Below are 23,515 nucleotides of genomic sequence, written 5' to 3' on the forward strand. Positions count from 1 at the left end.
TAGACATATTTTTTATAGTTTTACTTTATATCTCGTACAAATGTAAAACTCTATGCATATGTATATATATTTTGTTATAAAAAATAAAGTTTTATAGTTTTTATAATTTTGTAGTTCTAAAAAAAGCAAAAACAGATTTAAAATTTCGGAAATGCTTATTTAAGTGCTTCGTAATTTATTTGAAACAAAAGTGTACAGATAATAAAATAAAAAGATATTTTTTTCGAAATCAAATAATCTGAAATAATTTTTTCTGGAAAATATATATTTTGCACTTAGGGAAACAAATTACTAGTTTTATTAATATATATTAGTTTTATATATAAAGCACAAGAATTTTTTTTATATTAGAATTACATTTATATATAAATTGTACATATTTTGTTTACATGTGCAACGTTATCTATTTAATTATAGAAAAAATCGACAGATTAAATATTAATATATCCAAGTATTAATACATAACAAAAAAATGTGTTATCAAAATATTAAATATGTATGTGATATATTACTGATTAAATTCTTTGATAATCTATCTTATGTGGAATAATGAATCATGCAAGTGTAATTGTTTGCAAAAACTAAACTGATGTATCAGCTTTTTAACATTATATTATTTTAACAACCCAACAAATTTTAAACAATATATGTGCTTTTCTAATGAATATCGTAATGGCTTATTATATGTTGTTTGATTCAGAATGTAAGTATAGAGAAAGTGGAAACAATTAATATTAATGTGCTGATTGTGCTAAGTATATAAACATATTCCTTGAGATTCGACCAGACTTGTTCAAGAATGAAAAATTCAATGATACTTAAAACGTAAAACAAAGGTACGATATATAAGCAATTTACAAGGTAGAAGCATTATTAACTGTACAAGGTATAACTAGATAAATTTCGATGTATACGATAATCAATCTTCAATTTTTCGTTATTTACAAAAGCGTGCTTACTTAGCGCAAATTACATTAATGCATATAATGGTGCATTGATATTATTAAATCCTGAGTAAAGCAACATATATAATAATGTTAAGCAAAGCATGTAAACTATAAATGTAAAATGCATTAGCGATTATAAACTAGTTAATTTTTTTAGCAATAACAATGCATGCATATAAATATACATATATATTACGAAACATTTTAATTAAAGTATCACTTATCTCATATAAGTTGTTACATTAAAACTACACAAAGATTTTTCATATATTGCTTCCATCTTGTTTCGTTCAGAAAATAATGTACACTATATGTGTAGAGTTTGAAATTTTTATTATATGCAGCCCCCTTTTATCTCTTGATAAGTATACATATGTTTTATATGCTAATGCATGTTTCATTATTCATATACATGTAAATAGTTCTACTTATTTCTAATTAACAGCAGAAATTTATTATATATCCTTGAAATATGTATATTGTATCAATATATGATGTGTCTACATAAAATGCAAGATTTTCAATGCAACAATTGTTAAATCAATTTTAGGTGTTATGTTTTCGAGCGTTCCACTAAATAATAAATATGCTTGTGTGTACTTTGAAACTACTTTGATAATAATATCGAAGCTTTTATAACATTATGTCAATGTTCTATACTTTTTATAAATATCGTAATAAAATCAATGAATTTTACCATAGCTTGTTGTAAAATTATTGATTATATTATAAAAAATGGATATATCAAAAAAATTATAAAAATATTAAATAATATAAAAAGATATACAGAAAAATCTACATTCAAATCTATATCAAATTGTTGCAGTATACCAACTATAAATATATTTCATATTTTCTATCGATTTTCCTTTTGCTAGATATTTATCTCTATAAGCAAAAAAATAGATTAGATTGGATAACACTATATTATTGCAGAAAAGTATATACTTTTAGTTTTATATTGGGAAAAAATATATATCATATCTGCTAATAATATGCCCAATTCAAATTATGTACAAGTTGTAAATTTAGATATATATAATAGCAAATTTAGATATATATATAAAAGCATTCAAAGTAAAATAAATATGAAACAAAAAATCAGAAGAAAAGAAATAAATAAGTATAAAAAAGGAAAAAATAGAAAAACTAAAATATGCAGTTAGATATATATTAAACATGTTACTTTGATACTTTGGCAGTGCAAGAGTGAAAAAAAAATATCAAATAATATCATGTTTTATCATACTTCTTTCATTCTAAAATATGTGAAAAAAACAACAGTTTTTATAAAGAAACAGAAAAAGTTATTTTTTTAATAAATATAATTATATACATTCAAAGTAACATATACAATACTTGCTCTTTGCTATTAAATAAAGAAAAAATATATAATTTGAGAAACTTTTCGTTGTAAAATTATCTAAAAGCTGAAAAAAGTAAATAAGAAATTTATTAATATTTATTGATCTAATATATATATGTATGTTATTTATAGTTGCACACTGTAATTTTAAATTTAAAAAAGACAATAACCTGCTATATATATAATGCTGATTAAAGTAATAAAAATATCAATTTAAAGAGAAATAAAGTGTGTGTGTGTGTGTATGTGTGTATATAATATGTATATACACATATAATTATAACATTAATTATATATATAAGCCTGTATATTGAAAACAAAAGATTGTGAAACACACATACACACACATACAATACTGATCAAAAATATTGTATCACTTATAAAAACAGAGAAGTTGTGTTATTTTAATGAATAAACACATATGTAAATTAGTAACTTACTCTTATTGTTTTAACATATATAAAATAAAAAATCTCGTAACAAATAATACAGAACTATTAAATTTTAGGTTCTTCAAAATAATCTCCTTAACTTTCTCAATTACTTAATCTTAATCCAATAGAACTATTGTAGGATGAACTTGGAAGAGTATCCGATAAATCAGATCTATTAATAAAAAATTATAGCATTTACAATATGCTGGAATCAAATATCACAACTTTAAAATAACTTATCAAGAATGTGTGGTAATATTGAAAGCAAAGGGAGGCTATTTATAAAAATAAAAAATTTTATATTTGTTACATGTTTTAATTTTTTGTCACAATTAAAAGAAGGATAAAATAACAGTAATAAAATATAATTTGGTAATATTTATATAATGGTAATGTGTTTTTATGATGGATGTAATATTTTTGACCAGTATGTATATATATACACACATACGTATAAAGATATTGGGATGTTCAAAATAATTATCCCCCTATATTCTTGTAGACTATAATATTCCACAATTTTGTGGATACATAAAGATTTAAAAAAATGTTTACATAAATAATGAAAATTGTTGAGAATGATTATAGCCCAAAAAGGTGATATAATGTATGTAAGCCATTATATAAAAATGATACTATAGTTTTCATTGAAAGCAGGACGCGACTCAAAAACAAATCTATGTTGAAGTAATATTATTGCCAGAAAATAACAAATATAAGAAACAACTGATCAGCGTAGATCCGGGTTATCGTGAATTTGCTTTTTTATACGTAATAATACTGTTGTATACCATTGATCCAATCTTGAAATTGAATCATATTCCTTAACAGCTTCTGTATAAGCTTCAAGATTTTGATCTTCCAAATGTTCTATCAATGTCTGCAGATATACAATAATCACAAATTATTAGGTAAAATATAAATATAAATAAATAAATAAATAAATATATATATATATATATATATATATATATATATATATACTGGGTGTTAAAAAAGTCTGGACACGGTCGAATATCTCGATAAGGAAGAGTTTTACTAGAAAGTGTTTCAGACAAAAGTTGTAAGGTTTCAAGTAACGCATTACATGGCGATATCAGTTTGACCTTGAAGAGTTATTTGAAGGTCACGTGAAGGTCACCGTCAATTTCTTAAATGGAACCCCCTACTTTTTATTGCATATTCTTGTAGCTTATCTCGAGGGCTTTCCGAAACACTATAATAAAATATTTTTCCCTCAAGTACTTTTTGAATTATAAGGTTTGAAATCATTTCTTAATTTTACATAAACCGTAAAATATCTTGTAAAATATTCATTTTTCGATTATCTTACCTTCATATTTTTATGTACAAAATAATGAGAGGAATCAATTGGTGTAAAGAAAACACATAGTTATTTTTAAGAAAAAATATGTAATTTGCAATTAACAATTACATATTTTTTCTTAAAAATAACTATGTGTTTTCTTTACACCAATTGATTCCTCTCATTATTTTGTACATAAAAGTATTAAGGTAAGATAATCGAAAAATGAATATTTTACAAGATATTTTACAGTTTATGTAAAATTAAGAAATGATTTCAAGCCTTATAACTCAATAAGTACTCAATGAAAAAATATTTTGTTTAGTGTTTTGGAAAGCTCTCGAGATAAGCTACAAGAATATGTAATGAGAAAGAGTAGGTTCCATTTAAGAAATTGAAGGTGACCTTCATGTGACTTTCAAATAACTTTTTAAGGTCAAACCAATGGTACCATGTTATGTCCCCCTCGAAGCCATGAAACTTTTGTCTGAAACACTTTCTAGTAAAACTATTCCTTATCGAGATATTCGACCGTGTCCAGACTTTTTTAACACCCAGTATATATAAAATATCAATTGACAATTGAGTAGACACAAAAACATACCTTTATTAATTTATATTCTCTAGAATCTTGGAAAGCTGGGTACTGTTCTTGATAACGCTCAATTGCATGTTGGGCATTTAATGAGTCGACGCACAAATGACACAATGCAGCACGGAAGAAATATTCCTTAGCACTATATTTGAGTAAAGAACTTTCTAATGATGCAGATGCAACCTGTTAAATAAATAAGCTTTAAATATTTAAGGTTTATATCAAGTTTACTAAAACTAGAATATTTTCACTAATTTTTTACTACTATAAATATCTCAAGTTTTTACCTGCTCATAGATCTGAATAGCTTTATCATAATTTTCAAGTTGAGCGGCGTATTGTGCAACTTTAAGAAGACACTTATTTGCCGAGGAATTACTTTCTTCACCACGGAAATAATCTGCAGCTTGCTCATAATGATGTACCGCACGTTCCAAATCAACTGCATCGCTTTCGTAAATTTCAGCTATACTTTGATGATGCTTTGCTGCCATTGTGAAACGGCCCATGTCTGTATAAATCTCAATGGCTTTTAACAAACAACTGATCGCCTCTGTAAAAGCAGAAACATGAGCATATAAACTTATTATCTTGTTTATTATATGCAATATATCTTAGAAAATTATCTATACTAAATTTCTTACTAATTAAAAATATTCCTATAAAAAATTATCATTATACCATTTGTATCTGACTTTTTGAAACAATTGGCAGCATCTACATAATTATTAGCTGCATCATGACGGCCACCTGCTTTTGCATGTAAATCTCCTGCACTGTAAAATGCCTTTCCCGCCGAATTCCATTTTTTTGCCATCTTGAACATATTTGCTGCCCGTTGATAACATTCTACTGCCTCTTCAACTTTTGATGAACTTCTGTAAAAATTAAACATTGATTTATCAATCTCTTAGGCCTGGTTACATCAACGTTATTTTAGCTTTAAGCGAGACTTAAATATATGTCTATCTTTCTTTCTAAATAAATAAAGACAGACATATATTTAAGTTTCTCTTAAAGCTAAAATAATATTGATGCAACCGGGCCTTAGGGCCATTCTATAATGAGCCATTAGTCGATTATTTTTGAAATAATCGATTGTGATTAGTCAATTTGCTTATGACTAATGATTAATGACTCATTGTAGAATGGGCCTTATGACAAAAAGAGTTCTTGTTTCCTATGCAGAGCAAAAATATCGTTTAGATATATACATGTTGATACGTATTGACATATACGTATATATAATACATACATGTACAGAAATCACGTTATAAGAGGTGATCGAAACTTAAATAGTAATATATAATTGTTCGTTGAAATAAGAAATTTCTCGCGACTTGCGATAGAATAATGCGCTAGAATAACGTAAAATCGTGAAAAAGCGAAATTTATGCACTCCCAATGAGACGAGTTTGAGTGATAAATCGATCAGCTTACCCGAACAGTGCGCCAAAGAAGCCTTTCGACGATGACAGCTTTTTCTCGGCCTCTGCCACCAATTGCAATGCCTTCTGTTCACTATCGGCCATGACGACGTCGCCGAATTCTCGTGGATTTTTTCAGAAGTCTCGGCTCATCAACTGTGCACTTGATAAATCTCAACTCCGAATCTCTCTCTTTATCGCGAGACGTCACTAAAACCGAAAATACGACGAATCGTCAGTGCATCGAGCATTATCACCGTCAGGGTCGCCAATTTGCCAACGAAAATACTTTACCTGCGTCGAACCTCTCTGGTCGAACAGCGCATTCAAGATTGACACTGCGCATTGAAATCACTGTGTGACCGGAGCTCCATTGCTCTATAGTCTTTGATTATATGAATAATATATAGTATAGAGACCCTCTAATAAGAGACTGGCCATCAGGGGGCCACTTTTGATTGGTCCGCCATTTTTATGCAACTCTCATATTCAAATTTTAATAATCCTATTTTTAATATAAATGATATTTATTAATAATAAATATTATAATTATTTATAATATATTTATATATATTATAAATAAATAATCAATATTATATATATATATATAAGAAATATTATATAAATTATAATAATAAATTTTATTTAAATTAAAATATTAATATTATAAATAATAATAATTATAATGATATAAAATTATAATGATAAATTTTAGAGGGTCCCTAATATAATATATAGTATTTAGTACATAATATATATAGTATATAATATATACTGCATATATAATATTATATATTATATATAGTACATAGTATATTTTTATTTAGTCAGTCTATATTGAAATGAGATCATCTGTCAAAAGAAGGAAAGTGATTCAATTTATAGAAAAGGATAAATATATGCTAGGTAGAATCGCTATCTTTGTCAGATAATTCACCGATTGGTTGATTCTATTCTAGTGGCTTAGTAAAAACATTGACTTTATATGCTTTGCGACTCGAAAGAGAAATAAATTACAATTATTTCTAATTTTTACTGTTGAAATTTATTAATAAAACTAAAATATTTCCCGAAAGCGCTTTTATTTTTGCTAAATATCTCATGAGAAATGTTTTTAGTTCAGATGATATGATATTTAAAAAGGATCTATTCAAGCATATATCAATAGTAAAATTTCTGTAATGAAATTCAGCAGTTGGTAGCATTGGAAGCAATTTAATTTTGTATGTACTTTGAGTCACGCGCACAAGAATTTTTCATTTTAACGAATTTTTTACTTTATTTCGAATCGATAAAGTTGTTGATCGCGAGACGATGTCTTTTCTATACAGGCAGGAAATAAAATCGCTACAGGAAGGAATACCAAATACGTTTATAATCGGCATAATTATACATAGTGCAAATGTAAAAACGTTTACCGCCACTCAAGCAAAATGTATGTATCCACATATATACAATTTTTTCCTATTTTATTTAGATTAATTGACGATCGGTATGATAAAAAATTATAAAAATAAAGTAGTCAATTTACAAAAATATCAAATATTAAAGAGAATTCATGTAATCATCTTCGAATATAGAAAACATTTATTTTTATATTAAATTATTACTATTTATCTATTTATTTTGATGAACTGAAAATAAATTGCATGTTCATCGAATTTCTTTTTAAATAAAAGGTTTTATTTTTTATATAAAATAAAAAATAAGAGAGGTTTTATTCCTTACAAGAATAAAAGATTATATCTAAGATGTATATATTTATATATAAAATATATCTATATTATATTTTTTTCTGTATATTCTTTATATGTACAAGAAAAATAATGAGAATAATTGAAAAATAATTAGAAGAATAACTTCTGTCTTGTTTTTTTAAAGTAAAATTTGAAGACAAAGTAAAAGAAAAATAGTTTATATGTATATAATTATACATATACACAAATTTTATTTCTCATTTCTTCAAATTTTACTTTAAAAAACAATATAAAAGTTCTTTTCCTAATTGTTTCTCCATTATTCTTCTTCTTTTTTTTTCTTGCCTATACGGACATAGATTATATAGGAGCAAGAAAAAATTTTATATATATATTTATATTTGATTATATGAACTTTATTTCCTTTTATTTTACCGATTCTTGCAGTTAACAGAGGTGAACGTAGCGTGTGGACATTTACTTTACGGGATACTGAAGTAGATTTTATTAATGTCACAGTATGGGGTAGTACAGAATTTGTAAAAAAAATATCGTCCACATTTAATATCGGATCTGTAGGTACGTAAATATATATATATATATATATATATATATATATATATATATATATATATATTTATTACAAACTTTCCTTTAAAAAAATACTATTTTCCTAGATTTCCTAGACTATTTTATTATTTTTTCTCTATATATAGATACAGATTGTATAAGAACAAAAAACATATATAATCATATTTTATATATAATTATATATATATTTATATTATATATATGTGGCCCTTTTTTCTAAGTTTATATAATGTTAAACATTTTAAATATTTTAGGAAATTTATTTAAAATATAAATTATATTTATTATCATGTAAATATAAATAATTTTAATATGACTATATTAATTTTTATGAATAAAATAGAATTGTGATATATATTTTTTAAATAAGAACAAATCTTATGTTAATAAGAATATTTGTTTTACAGTGGAAGTGATAAGTGCAAAAATCATGAAACGCCAGCCTAATGATAAAAATGAGCTATTCGTACCATCGACTTCTAGTCCTTTTACTCTAATCGTAAACGAGGGTACAGCTCTCATACATAATCACGATGCGCCTACTCGTGAACAATATAAAAATTTGCTAATGCGACCTGTCAAAAGTGTGACTTTCGCGAAAAACTTGAAAGACGTTTTGGATAATATCGATGCTTTATGTGATCGCTCAGTTGATCTTCTCGTCGTCGTTACGTTTGTAAGTTTTATAAATAATATTAAATATTAAATTGTATTATATTTCTCAAACTAATAAAAAATAATTTATTTAATAACGATTATTAATAAATCAATAAATAAATAAATAAATAAATAATTGTAAATGTATTTGTAATATGAAAACTAAGTATTTTTCAATAAAATAATATTAATGTTAAAGTTTCACTCTATCAATAAAACCATTGTTTTTATACTCATATAAATATTAATTTGTATCTATTAATTAAATTATATTGTAGATCGGCGATACACGTAATATAATAACTCGGAATGGACGAGCTTTAACATGTCGCAGTTTCGAAGTCACAGATGGATCGACGGATAATACGGTATCGTTGATATTATGGGACAAGGATTGGGTGGAGAGATCTGCTTTATGGGAACCGAAACAAACGATATTATTTTTGGTTGACGTTCGCATTGCATACGATGAATATAAAAAGAAAATGGCATTAAGTATTTGTATGTTGAAGATCTAACATTTTTTTAACTCTAATATTATACAATCTTTTAAAATTATGTATGCATATGTATTATTAGATGTTATTTATAGTTATATATATGTATATATAATAATACATTAAGATTATAATTTTAAAAATATTTAGATAAAATTTAACATAACTAAATATATGTTTGTACAATAGTATGCATCGCTAATCAATGCATAAACGAAAGAAATTATTATTAAATTTGCAACATTGTTTTTATTGTACACAGCAAGAAGAACGCTAATTACAGAATGTCCGGATGTACCTCAAGCCGCAAGCATTATAAGTGCGATACAGCATTATGATCCTGATTCCATATGCAGTGACTCGTTCACTATTCCAAATCGTAAGAACAGCAGTCAATTTATATTGAGTTTAATATATTTTTAATGTAAAAATAACTTTACAATGTATTCATATAGACTTGTATACCATTTAAATTTTAATATGTTTGCTACTGTATTTTAAAAATGCACATATTTGAAAAACTATCTGCTCCATACAGAGATATATTTTAAGTTTTATTCGATACAACAAATATTTTTAATAATATACATAGAAAAAAAATTAATTATTAAAAAATTATTGTTGTCACACATATGTAACATATAATAGTGTTTGTGATTACTTATATACATTTATACTAATCTGATTTTTAGTAATTAAATGAATATAAGTATTAAAACTACTTAAAATATTATATATAAACGTTTACGCCGATGCTATAATATTGGCGTAAATTAGCTTATACAATATTTTAAGTTAATATTATAGTTAATTATACAGCTATGCTATTAAATCATTAATGGAAGCCTGCAAATGTAAAGCATCTCAATTTTATGTATATTTGCATAAATTATTTAACATTGTATAATAAGTATGGTAATGGTAAAAAATGTGTCTTTTTCTTTAATTTATGAACATAGAATTTGCGCAATTAATTTTTGTGTAATTTTGTTATTATTAATTGTATATTAATAGCAAACACTATCACGACTGTAATGACAATACAACAAATCACGGAGAAGTTACAGAAAAAATCGAATATAGAAGGTGAGAGATTTCAATTTGCGACAATTGTGAAAGCTTCGGTGACTGAAATGAATTTGGATGGTTCACTTAAAGATGTGATATCTATAAAATGGTATTTTAATCATATTCCATTCATAATGTAACAGTAATTTAAAAAATCGACAATACTATCACATTTACTACTATATTTTTAGCGCTCTATGTAAAAAGATTGTTCCGGATGTGAAAGAATCTTGTATGAACTTGAATTGCCCATCGGGCAACGGAATCCAGGCGCCACTAAACACCGTAAAATTTAACATAAAAATCAATTTGAAGGATGACACTGGATATCTCATCGGATGTCGTTTGACTGGTGATATTGCAGAGCGAGTTGTTGGGTGTACAGTTGATGAATTTCAGGTAATCAATTTAAATTAATCAATGTTAAAAAACAGTTGTTCCAAACTATATTCATACAAAATGTGATAATTCTTAATTTTTTATTAATTAAAAGACAGTAAAAGAAATAAATTGAATTAAAATTAAGGCATATATAAGATAATTATGTATGATTTCTAAACATTTTAATTTTTTGTATTCGTCTTAGCTTTAAAATTGTTTTAATACAGTATAAAAAAAGAAATTATTATTATTATAGGCAATGACAGTAGAAGAGCGCACTAAATTGAAATGGTTATATTTATTAGAAGAGTGCAACATTCGTCTGCATATTATCGGGCCGACATCTGCCTTTCCATATGTTTTATATAACATTTTATCTATTCAACATTGTCTCGACGAGGCAACTGAACAACTTATGCTTGAAGTTTAAAAATTAATATATCTTTTTTTAGTTGCTCCGATTTGACATAAATAATTCGTCATAATTTGTAATAAAGATTACACACATTACTGTGTATGACTCTTCATTTTATATACTTAAGATTATTAATATGATTTCATTTAACGTTATAATATTTGTTCACTTGTTTACTTATTTAATACATGTATAAAATTTATTCATGCAATTGTTTTATCTACATTTATCATTTAAATAATAAGTTAAATTTATGTGTCAAGTATATATAAATGCATACGCATACATATATATACGTACATATAAAGATAAAAGAAAAATACAAATGAATTCCAATTTAAAAAAATATATTTTGTTTATATTATATATAGTTTCAACATAATAGTATAAATTTAATATGTTATAATATCACAAAAAATTAACAAATAATTCAATAAATTGGATTTTATAATGATAAAAAAAGAAAATAAATATATTATAATATTATACAAATATTATATTTTATAGTTTATAATATAATTACTGTTTCTTGCATTCTAAAATTTAATTTATAATAGTTTATGTGGAAAAAGTTAATGTAAACATTATGGTCCATATTCTGAATCCTCTTTTATCGATAAAAGTGCCTCTAAAAGTGGCTTACAGCCAATCAGAAGGCTTATAAGCCACTTTTAAAGGCACTTTTATCAATAAAAGTGGATTCAGAATATGGACCTATGTAAATGGTACGTAAACAATTTATGTAATTTTGAAGTCTAAGTGAACTCCAAAAAAACTCATTCTACTGTAGGTAAATAAACCTTTGCATATAACAAAACAGTAATTTGATGTAATAAAACGTTATTTTATTATTTTTAACAGCTATAAGCTCTATAAATTTTCAATAATAAAACTGGATGAGCTTAAATATTGAGATAATTAAAATAATTATCTCAATATTATATTAGTGTAATTATAACTTCAATGCAGCCAAAACGGTCGATAATGTCGATCTTCAATTATCCTCGGATCCATCGAACCATATGACGGTGACGCAAAATTGATGACTGCACCCACTGACCACTGATAGACCAGTTCAGTGACTGTAGCACCTTGCATTGCACCTTGTCATTGTCGTTATCTCGTTGATAGTTTAATCAAAAGTTTTATTATTACTGCCAGTTGCTTACGTTTTTTCCTAATGAAGAGAAATCCATAAAAAAAGAAAGAAGAACAAAAGTTTATTGAATCAAAAGTGCAATATCTCGTCTTCCAAAAAAATGACACTCTTTTATTATGTTTACAAAATACAAATAATAATCGGATATTATTACTTATGTGTAAATGCCTTAAAAAATAACAGTGGCTGTCAATGCGGAAACAGATTGAATCGTCAGGCAATTTTCAATCCGCAAGCAGGATATTGTATCGTGGATAATTCTAAATTTGATGCGATTGACATGAACGAGGAGAAAATGAAAAAAATGATTAAGATAAACGCTGGGACGTATTTTATAGGAACGAATAATCCAGTTATTGTAGCTGATGGGGAAGGACCAAAACGTGAAGTGATATTAGATAGTTTTTATATAGACAAATTCGAAGTAAGTAATGGAGAGTTTGCAACTTTTGTAAAAAACACTGGATATGTAACGGAAGCAGAAAATTTTGGAGATTCCTTTGTCTTTGAAGATCTTTTAACACAAGATATGAAAAACAAAATCACTAAAACAGTTGCACAAGCTCCTTGGTGGGTGCCTGTGAAACAAGCTTCATGGCAACATCCAGAAGGACCTGATTCAAATATCACTTGTAAGTATAAGAGAAAAATTTGAACATTTTGTTTATTGAATTTTTATAGGATTCATAATACTGTCTTTATTAATCTGATTATAATTAGAAAATACTTAGACAGAATGGACCATCCTGTTATTCATGTCTCCTGGAATGATGCAGTTGCTTATTGTAATTGGATGAAAAAGAGATTGCCAACTGAAGCAGAATGGGAAGTCGCATGTCGTGGTGGACTTTCAGATAGACTATACCCTTGGGGAAATAAATTGATGCCAAACAATCAGCACAAGTAAATTAAACTTTTAATTAAATTTCTATTTACATAAATATTATATTATTTATATATATCATTGCGTATATACACTTTATTGTAATAATATATAATAAAAATTTGTGTTTTATTTTTATCTTGTAGAGCTAATATTTGGCAAGGCAGTTTTCCTACAAAAAATACTGAAAAAGATGGATACAAAGGTGCATCGCCAGTTACAATGTTTCCACAAAATAAATATGGTTTACATAATATTGTTGGAAATGTTTGGGAATGGACAGCTGACTGGTGGATAACAAGGCATTCAAGTGATCAACAAACAAATCCTGTAAATAATATGATATAATAAAAAGATTTATAAGTGTGATATGATATATAAAGAGTTATTAAGTATATGTAACAAGTTTTTTTTATAATGAAGTATACATATGTATATGATATGCAGGACTTGTATTGTAAAATAGTTTTTACATGTATTGTGTTTTATTTATTATATTTTATTATATTTTTAGGTTGGTCCATCTAGTGGTAATGATAAAGTAAAAAAAGGTGGCTCTTATCTTTGTCACAAGAGTTATTGCTATAGATATAGATGTGCTGCACGTAGTCAAAATACACCTGATACATCAGCTGGGAACTTAGGCTTTAGATGTGCTACATCAACATAACTAAAATAAGGAACTTTCTCTGGGATTATTGTCTCTGTTTTTTCCTTCTCTAAAAAAAACTTGTAACTTTCATTTAATTTTACTTTTCACATAATTAATATGTTGTATTTCTTTTTCTTATATTTTTGCACTGTATTATTCTACTTTAAATTAAATTTGCATGCAATTTATCTGATATTCAATTAATAAGAATGATTGATAGTAGCGTGAGCCATCTTCTTTATATCAAAGAAAAACCGAAGAAATACTTCTAGATAGTGGGCAAATTGGTTTTTGAAGCTTGGAAAATTTTAAGGCATAAGTGACATTTGTCTGATAACGTTCCATCTGAAATTATATATCCATAAATTTATCATAATGATTATTTACTTATCACATGATATTCTTATATGTTTTTTCTCTTATGTTTTCGAATGATAACTATGATTTAATCTTCTTCCCGCCTAAACATTTAAAGCTGTCAAACTAATAGACGTAAAATAACGTTATTGGTTCTTTCGTGAAATTAGGAAGTTCATTTAGTGATTTAATACTCGATGCTCATTGGTCCAAATTGGTTTTTGTTACGCACGCATGTGCAGCATCTCAATTATGTGCGATAGCCTTTATGTTGACTGTACAAAGGAAAAGATTCTTAACCTCATATATCAAGCATGTTAAAAATTGAATTTTTATAATTTTTATTTAAGAATACGGTAAATAATCAAACATTTTTTAATGTTTATTTTTTTATATATAATTGTTATTTTACCGCTCCATTACTTTTTATAAGAATCTTAAACATGATTTGAATGCTAAAATAGAAAATAGATATTTAATATATTAGTTTAACGTTATTTTTTATATTTGCAGATATTAAAATTATTATTTATAATTTATAAAGAAGAGTTTCGTATATTATATTCAATCTTTAAAAAATCTTTAAAAAATATTAAAATAAATGAAACATGAGTTGTCAAAAAGGAAATACTAGTCGATCAAGATCTCAGAAATATCAGAATCATACAGCTTTCAAAAATAATTTGCATGATAACTCTAAGAAAATAAAGTTTATTAATAATATTGAAGTCGCCAATGTTTGTGAACGCTGTAAAAAGATAATAGAATGGAAGATCAAGTATAAGAAATACAAAGCACTTAAAGCTCCAGTAAAATGCATAAAGTGTGAACAAAAAACTGTGAAACACTCTTATCATAATATCTGCTTACCTTGTGCCAAGCAGAATGAAATTTGCCCAAAATGTGGAAAGAAGAAAGAAATTGTAGAAGGAAAGCCTAGTAAGGAAGAACAAATTAAATTGGATGAAGAATTTAAAATAATTTTAAAAACAATGTCAGAGAGAAAACGAAGAACATTTTTACGTTACATGAATCAACAATTGAGTATGTATTTTATATCTTGAGTGTAAAATTATTAAATAGAAAATCTAATTTATACATAAATAATAATATATGAAAGTAATATATAATTCCAAACATATAATAATTTTTATCCCATTTTATTTTTAGCAAAAAACACAAAAAATAATAAACAACATATGTCTGGATTAGACATAGATACAAATGGAGATGATAAAGAAAACAAAAATGAGGATAAAACAGATCTCAAAAGAAGAGAAGATTTACTAACAAAACTGAAATCATTAGCTATTACAGAAGAGGAAGATGATAACTTTGATAGTGATAGTGATATTGAAAGTGAAGATAATAGTTCTAATAATGATATCGATTGATTATGTAATAAAACATAAAAAACAATTTTCTGAATTTTTATTGAAATTTAATCATATTGAAAAGGAATTAATTGAATAATATTTCAATATATGATATAGTATTATTTCAATATGATTTCATTATAATTTCCATCAGAGATGTTACATATAGTTATAACATACATTAAAAGTGATCTTTCTTTAAAAAACAACTTTAAAAAAAAAAGTATTAATTTCTCAAAATTGTAATATAATGGAGCAATTTGGAAATCAAAATCTTATTCAGCATCAAAAACTATACAAAGACTAATCCTACTTTTTTCTTTTTTTTAACTTATGTTAGTTGTTCAAATAATGTTATTCTCAGACAATAATTTGTGTACAGTCTTGTATATTTTCTGCAAGAAACGGGCTAAATATAAATATTTATACTTAATATGTAATCTTTATTTAACAGGATTCATGTATTCAGACACACACGAATATATATACACATACATCACACTTTGCAATTAAATTTTCTCTTAAGGTTCTTCACTGTAGCCATATTGATTTACGACTTTATGGTATCAAAAGCAAAAACTACTTTTCCTGCAAGATATATCAAAATTAGCTTTTTTAATATAATTTTTAATAGCTATTTATATTTGAGAATATGGATTAGCAAAATATGTCAAAGATCTATCTCTTTTCTTTTTTGATTTATAAATTAATAAATAATTATAAAATAACTGTATCTTGAACAACCATCATAAGGTCAATTTAACTGAAAATATAGAATACAACAGACAATTTATTATTTATTTATTACGTAAGATAATAAAAAAGAGCTTTCAATGTATTTTATTAAATTATCAAACATGAATGGTAACATTCAAAAAAATTTATTTACTTTATATATTTTGGAAAAAAAATTCATGTAATTTATCGCTTTTAATATCATCACATTCAATATTTAATATTCGATGTTAATAAGAAACCAGGAGTCTTAATAAACAATGAATAAAATTATAAATTCAATAAATTTTGTTTGGATTTATATGTGATTATTATTATTAATATTAATTTACAAACATTTTAATATTCTTATACAATAGTGATTACTTCCCATTGCACATTTGAGAAGTTATACATATAAAGAGAGACAAATATTTGAGAGACTGTTTTCTCATTCAATTGTCTTCCGATTCTCGAAAATCATCTTATCATCACATTATTCTACTTTGTGCAGCAACTTTTTTAGTTGCATGCAATTTCAATTTCTTTAAAAAGTTTTCATTTTTCTTATTGTGATAAACATAATTATCTTATAATATTCCGCAGAATTTTAATATTCTGGCTTTTGGATAACTACCTATTTCTTTGCATTTATAATGGGGTAAAAGTTATAATAGTACAGTAAATCCTATTTCCCTTTTTTTAAATAGCTTAAAAAATGTAAGTTCAATTACAGCTAGATGTGTCACAGATATCTTTGATCGTTGCACATGTATTCCTTAAAATCTAATTTAATAAAAAACATGTCGCATCCCTCTTTATTTATCTTCACATACACATTTACTTTTATCATTATGTACACAGCAAATTGGTACCATCATTTCTTGGCACCGGAGTACTTAAATTAGGCGTTTCTTTTTTAATCATTGGGCACATGAACATACTTTAAATATTAACAATACTTTGAATAAAATTTGGAAAAAGGCAAACAGCAGTGAAGACATGATTTTCTGATTGATTGATACTTTCTATGATTTTTTTTCAATGATTTTTATCAAAGTGCATTATTAGCATTAAATGTATTTTACTACTACTGAATATGAAATCAGAAAAGAAAGAGAACATTTTAAAAAAATTGTTTTTTGTTGCACGTTTCGGAAGATATTTTTGAATCCATTGTAAAAAAAATATACACACTTTAATATACATCGAAATATTGATAACTCAATGATATGTGATTAATTTAATTTTCCTCATTGATTTTATCTATGTGAAATAATATTATTAGAATTTAAGTAAAGATGTAATATCTTGTAATAATTCTAATTATGATTAATTATTTTAGTAAAAACCCGAAAAAATTTTTTGGACATGACAAATCAATGCTAATATACGACATTTTTGATAATTCTTAGATTTTCATAATTTTTCTATTTAAATTATGATGTAAAGCACGTGACATTATTTTCTACATCGATCTAAGAGAAAAAAAATCACACTTTTTTTATAGTTGTTATAGTTATACTTCACATTGTCTTACTATAAATATAAAACAAAAATATTCTTATAACTATGATCCATAATTATGATGATTTTTTATTTATGTATGATGTAACAAATTTTTTTTATATTGTAGAAATATTTTATATTAAACAATTCTACACAATTTAAAATTTTGTGGCACTGTGCGTATATAGAGTGTAATATAGGATCTGTAATATAAAGTGTGCATATGTAAGCGCACAGGTATGTTTTGCACCTTGCAATCAGATAGATAGATAGCACTTGAAATAAAAAAGATCACTGTAATCCAATTTTGTTAGATTTTATAGATTGAGACTGGAAACAGAATTAGTATTCAAATAATTATACCTCGAGGAAATCCTTCAGTAAAGTAACACGACGCTTTTCCGCAATATCCATTTGATTTTCTAGATCTCCCCGATCCGTTGTTTCGGCTCGTTCAATTTTCCACGAAAGATTCTCTATTTCTGCCTCTAATTGAGCTTGTTGATACTCGAACTATTATTAGGATAATTCAGCTCTCAGTTTTTATCATAATCGTATCATATCGTGCTTTATTGCGAGTTCTTACCAATTCTTTCCGTGGACTGGATTCCATGTAATAAGCGTATGGATATGTATATTGCAAAGTGTAACGGCAACGTGCTAGGAGTGATGCCGCCTCAAATAGATGTTGCCAGTCTATCCATGTGCCACTTGCATTCATCACTTTATTATTGATCCTCATCTTTATACCCTCTAATGTTTGCTCCTCCAATTTTAACGATTTGCTGTGATTCTCCCACTGGCCAAACATATAAAATATACACAATACATTTATAAAATATCAAGATGAAATAAAGTTTGAGAGAGAACGCTCGTTATTTGAAATTTACTCGCTCATAATAATGAAGATATTTCTTGAGAGCTTCCCTCGCTTGCGCGTGAACGCTTTCATGTGCGATGTTTGGATTTTCTTTGTATCGTGAACACTCGTAATACTCGCTACCATGTGCTTTCCAATCTCCAAGGCACATCCAGCAGAAATCATGTTTACAGTTGTAACATTGCATGTGGTTGCAGCCACCATTCTTTTCTATACAGATATGACATTTTGGACACTGAAAAATAATTTTACAATTGAGTGTTTTCTATATTTCTACATTTCCTGACATTGTAAAATCATTTGTTTAAATACTCACATCTTTGGTATGAGCACTAATGTAATTAGCTGTCTCGGAATCATCTGCACATTTTGTCAACCATTTTTTTATTGTATTGCAATCGGTCGGTGCATGGTAATCCATACCACATCGGAAGCTAAAATTTTGACGTTTTTATTACTCGATATGATAAATTATATAGTATAACATATCTGTACTTATTTACCAGAATACAGTTTTGCATGATGAACACATGACTCGTTTTGCTCGTTGTTCCTTTGAACGCAAAACTATTTGGCAATTTGGACCAGGACAAAATCGTAATTGTGGATGAGATTTGACATAATCACAAAAGGCAAATTGCTGATATCTTTCTCTCATGTTAGGCTTAGCGAGTAAAGAAAGAACAAAGTCTTCTGGAGCTAGAACATCGCAATCTTGTGCCATGCAACTTATACCTATACAAGAAAAGAAAATCGATAAATCTTGACAAAAATTAGAATTTGACTTGCATAATATAAATGACAATAAATTGTGATATTACTTACTGGTAGATATACCTCGAGTTATTTGTACTTCAAAATGCATACACCAACAGTCTTTGCAAAATGAATGTCCACATGTAAGTGTAGAAAACCTATCTGCAGGAGAAACCATAACACAAACAGAACACAGACCACCTTTCTGACTTTTTGATCCTGGCACTTGTTCCGGAGTAGGCTTAATTTTTGAATTAATCAATAAACTGGAAGCATTGCTACGATACTTTGTGACAATATCTTGTAACGCCCAATTATGTGCATGTAACAATACTTTGGCTAGGGATGGCGTTATATGAAGGCTATTACTTAACACTTCTACACTCTCATTCAACAGTCGCTCTACCTCTTCGACTCGCAAACAGTCATAAACTGCATATTCTGGATCTCTTCTATTTTGTTCAGGATCCACATCGTTATCCACTTCGCCACCCCATGGTTGAATATTGTAATAATCTTCATAGCCCGGATCACCACAATCGGAGTCCGAACAATCCATTTCACTGTCATTTTCACTCGACATCTGCATGGAAAATATTTTGCTCGTTGTGAAACTTGGTAAATCTTATCATATAATTAAACATTAAACATAACTATGCTAATATCTTAAATATTACACAAAAATAAATATTGACAGCGTCATCTTTAAGCCAAATTAAACTTTGATAAAATGATATTATGAAAATTTACCAAGGAGTTAAAAGGAACGATTGGATGTTACAAGAAAAATACAAGAGAGTAATTATTCATATATGGTAATATGTACGATATTGCGTTATAATGCTTATAAGCAAAACTAAAATACAACGTGTTGCCCTAAACGTATCCCTGGCATTTCGCTCATAAGGAAAAAGTTTTTGTGGATTTGTGCACATGATTCGCCCACCATTCACACGTCTTAGCGGGCCTAGGAAGCAATTCCTCGTAAGTTTTTTCTCGCTAAACCCTTTAACTTTGACAAACAATGCCACGATGCGGTACAAAATATGAAACGATCGCGTGGTAACAATTGCAGACAGTTCGTCAGACAGGGATCGTTTCGCAAGCGACCCACCTTTGGTCGGCTAGGCCTTCCCGATTATCAAGAGGAATGCATTTATGCGCGTATCTCGATTCTGCGAGATGTTCGTGTGCGCGGCTGTCAAAAGAGCTCTTTCGAGTCCCTTTATATATCCTTCTTTTCGTAAAATTGGACTTGCACCGGGTTAATAGTGTATCGAGGGCCTACCCACACGACCATAAACAAGTGAAACAGCATATGGTGCTGCGTACACACATACACACATACATACATACATACATTGACGCAGCCTATTTTTCGACGAGTGAGAGCGGAGGACGCGGAGGAATTACGTTAAGATAGGGGATATGACGAGGAGGGGAGGGGAGGATACCAACACTTTGGTGTACGTCGATGCAACTCGGAACACTGGCTGCGGTCAAAGTGACGCTGAGGATGCTTTGAAGCGTTTGATTGACCAATCAGGTTAAAGAAATCTTTACTCCTTTTACCCTGATTGGTCAATCAAACGCTTCAAAGCATCTTCAGCGTCCCCTTGACCGCAGCCACTATCCACCAATCGCAAATCCAACCGAGCTTATCCGAAAATGATTCCTTCCCTCTTCGATTTGAAAATGGCATCCATTTCATTATAATTTTTCCATAGTTTTGACTGTAATTTTTTATTTTCTAGGGAGATTTAATCATCAGCAACGTTGATTAATTTATTCATAATTGTATATGGTCGTCTGTTTAACACATCTTTCCTAAACGCTGCCTAATTTTCTGCTGCTACACATTTATACATACATATGAAGATTAAAAAAAAAACAATTTATGAAATGCAAATTAATGTATATCTGTTAATAAGCACATTTTTCTCTAATTTTTTTCTTATTTCTATCTATGATACACAATTTGTAAAACCTGGAACTCTAATATCTTAAACTCTATACCATACATACAAGTATTTAATATATTTGCAATGCAGATAAACTTAAAAATTTGTGATGTTTTGTTTCTAATGCTGACAAATTCACATGTTTTGCATTACCATTAACCATTCTGATATTTTGTATTTTTCAGTATGCAGTTTTAGTATATTATATAAATACTTTTTTAATTAGGTTGTAAGAATATTTAATTATATATAAATTTTTCATGCAAAAATCTAAGGAATAAATAAAAGTATATCTTTAAATATCATAATTATTTTTTATTTATATGATCTTTATATTCAATGCCCATTGTAACTGTTTGATTAAGGGTATTCTTATTGTTTAATTTCAAATCTACTGGCTTATCATATCCCATTATTCGTATATAATGAGTAGAATCGTAGAAAAATTTTTGTTCTAAAAATAAAGGAATACCTTTTATAATACAACTTGTGAACATGCCAGTTACACTTGGTACTACTACATCATTTGGTGTAAATACAAGCTGAAATATAATTTATATTACATTATCCAAAAGATATTATAGATTATATCATATATATAATTTATAAATACCTCTTTTGTCTGAACAAATAAATTATAAGTGTTTGCAATATATTTATCTTCTTTCGCATCGTAATACAAATGTGTCACATATTTTTTTGTTATTATATGTATTAATAAAGGAGTAGTTATAGTCAAGAATCCAATAAATGCAAATATTCCTAAAACAGCTCCTGTATTACCACTTTCTATAGCTCTTGAATAAAGAAATGGCTGAGCCAATAAACCACCAGTGGATGTTAATAATGAAAAAATTTTTAGAGTTTTAATTTGTCTTGTTAGAGTTCCATAATAAATTTCAGTTTTTCCAACAGAATTTTCCTGATAATTTTTTGTTGACAAATATTTTACATTATATGCTGCAGAAAACTTCTATAAAATCATAAATTTGGATTAATATGAGAAAATCATTTCCATTATAATAACTATTTCATTTTTATAAAATTTGATAAAAAATCTTAGAAATAAATACACACATTTTAATTTATTAAATATACATGTATATTTACGGATTTACTAATTTCTAACCTCAACGGTGCAATCATTATACATAATATAGACTAGAGCACGTCTCAAATTACTAAAATTTTCAAAGAAAAGTCTTTTTTGAGCACAAACACTTAAAATTAATGCCATATTCGAAAAATATAGAGCAACGTATTTATATATGTTATATTTTACAACTTTTGTATGTACATCATATCTATCAGCGAACTCTTATTTTACTGGATCACAACAATAAATCTGTTCGAGTGTACGCTCCCTAAAAGTTTCTGCATTTAAAACGAGATAAATATATATTTGAGTGTGAAAAAGAAAGAGAAAGGAGGAGTTCTGAGTGTAGAAAGTGCAAATAACGCGAACAAACCTTATTAGGACATGGGGTCTGTTCTTTTCAGCTGCACTGCTGCACTAGTGCAATTAGTTAGAGTGAAAGAAAGTATGTTTGTCTCTTTCTAACTTATTGCACTAGTGCAGCAGTGCAGCTGAAAAGAACAGACCCATGGTAAATATTGTACAGTAGTGACACTTCATTATTTTCGATAGACCAAGTTTTTAATGCGCATGTGTTAGTCCAGCTGAAGATACGCGGCCTATTCAAACAAGTTTGCACAGATTGGCATAGATGCATGAAGCTCGTCTCAAATTATATAATATTAAAAATTGATATCAGGACAAGGAAATGAAGATCATAATTTAAAATCAATTGATCATAATGTATATCATAATATCTATATAATGACAGATCTGAGCATGCGAGTTTTAGGCAATATCATTGAACTTTG

The 23,515-nt window shown here is 27.2% G+C and overlaps 6 protein-coding genes across 14 annotated transcripts; 3 read left to right on the plus strand and 3 right to left on the minus strand.

Annotated features, from left to right (window-relative positions):
* Positions 1–1,263: 1,263 nt before the first annotated feature.
* On the minus strand, positions 1,264–6,464 carry Alphasnap (Alpha-soluble NSF attachment protein). The gene is made up of 6 exons (XM_083082043.1): positions 6,370–6,464; positions 6,089–6,285; positions 5,330–5,526; positions 4,936–5,201; positions 4,658–4,831; positions 1,264–3,627 (listed from the first exon to the last, which is right to left on the minus strand). The coding sequence occupies exons 2-6, from the start codon at positions 6,178–6,180 to the stop codon at positions 3,478–3,480; spliced, it is 879 nt and encodes a 292-aa protein (XP_082938169.1). The 5' UTR covers positions 6,181–6,285; positions 6,370–6,464; the 3' UTR covers positions 1,264–3,477.
* An 854-nt stretch (positions 6,465–7,318) lies between these two features.
* On the plus strand, positions 7,319–11,497 carry Hdm (meiosis specific with OB domains hold'em). The gene is made up of 8 exons (XM_083081918.1): positions 7,319–7,510; positions 8,220–8,351; positions 8,771–9,039; positions 9,299–9,521; positions 9,780–9,896; positions 10,532–10,694; positions 10,777–10,984; positions 11,223–11,497. Exons 1-8 carry the CDS (start codon positions 7,390–7,392, stop codon positions 11,394–11,396), a joined length of 1,407 nt encoding a protein of 468 aa, XP_082938044.1. The 5' UTR covers positions 7,319–7,389; the 3' UTR covers positions 11,397–11,497.
* A 931-nt stretch (positions 11,498–12,428) lies between these two features.
* Positions 12,429–14,263, plus strand: LOC145961388 (formylglycine-generating enzyme). The gene is made up of 4 exons (XM_083081524.1): positions 12,429–13,172; positions 13,272–13,443; positions 13,570–13,753; positions 13,938–14,263. The coding sequence occupies exons 1-4, from the start codon at positions 12,641–12,643 to the stop codon at positions 14,091–14,093; spliced, it is 1,044 nt and encodes a 347-aa protein (XP_082937650.1). The 5' UTR covers positions 12,429–12,640; the 3' UTR covers positions 14,094–14,263.
* Positions 14,264–14,401: 138 nt separating this feature from the next.
* Positions 14,402–15,851, plus strand: LOC145961389 (uncharacterized). Its single transcript, XM_083081525.1, has 3 exons — positions 14,402–14,788; positions 14,946–15,476; positions 15,603–15,851. The coding sequence occupies exons 2-3, from the start codon at positions 15,041–15,043 to the stop codon at positions 15,824–15,826; spliced, it is 660 nt and encodes a 219-aa protein (XP_082937651.1). The 5' UTR covers positions 14,402–14,788; positions 14,946–15,040; the 3' UTR covers positions 15,827–15,851.
* Positions 15,852–16,829: 978 nt separating this feature from the next.
* On the minus strand, positions 16,830–21,105 carry Ari-2 (E3 ubiquitin-protein ligase ari-2). 9 transcript variants are annotated; one of them, XM_083081523.1, is made up of 8 exons: positions 21,028–21,105; positions 19,737–20,250; positions 19,415–19,646; positions 19,228–19,345; positions 18,922–19,146; positions 18,618–18,830; positions 18,395–18,544; positions 16,830–18,234 (listed from the first exon to the last, which is right to left on the minus strand). In XM_083081523.1, the coding sequence occupies exons 2-8, from the start codon at positions 20,248–20,250 to the stop codon at positions 18,190–18,192; spliced, it is 1,497 nt and encodes a 498-aa protein (XP_082937649.1). In that variant the 5' UTR covers positions 21,028–21,105; the 3' UTR covers positions 16,830–18,189. The 9 variants fall into 9 exon arrangements, with proteins under 9 accessions (XP_082937649.1, XP_082937645.1, XP_082937646.1 ...); XM_083081519.1 differs by having other exon boundaries at positions 21,020–21,081; XM_083081520.1 differs by having other exon boundaries at positions 21,024–21,045.
* An 817-nt stretch (positions 21,106–21,922) lies between these two features.
* LOC145962030 (transmembrane protein 70 homolog, mitochondrial) lies at positions 21,923–23,187 on the minus strand. The gene is made up of 3 exons (XM_083082778.1): positions 22,758–23,187; positions 22,242–22,601; positions 21,923–22,170 (listed from the first exon to the last, which is right to left on the minus strand). Exons 1-3 carry the CDS (start codon positions 22,863–22,865, stop codon positions 21,937–21,939), a joined length of 702 nt encoding a protein of 233 aa, XP_082938904.1. The 5' UTR covers positions 22,866–23,187; the 3' UTR covers positions 21,923–21,936.
* Positions 23,188–23,515: the final 328 nt, after the last annotated feature.

Source organism: Camponotus vicinus, unplaced genomic scaffold (assembly GCF_025532165.1).
Source record: "Camponotus vicinus isolate PSW18456_S1 unplaced genomic scaffold, iyCamVici1.0 SCAF_11, whole genome shotgun sequence".
NCBI lineage: Eukaryota > Metazoa > Arthropoda > Insecta > Hymenoptera > Formicidae > Camponotus > Camponotus vicinus.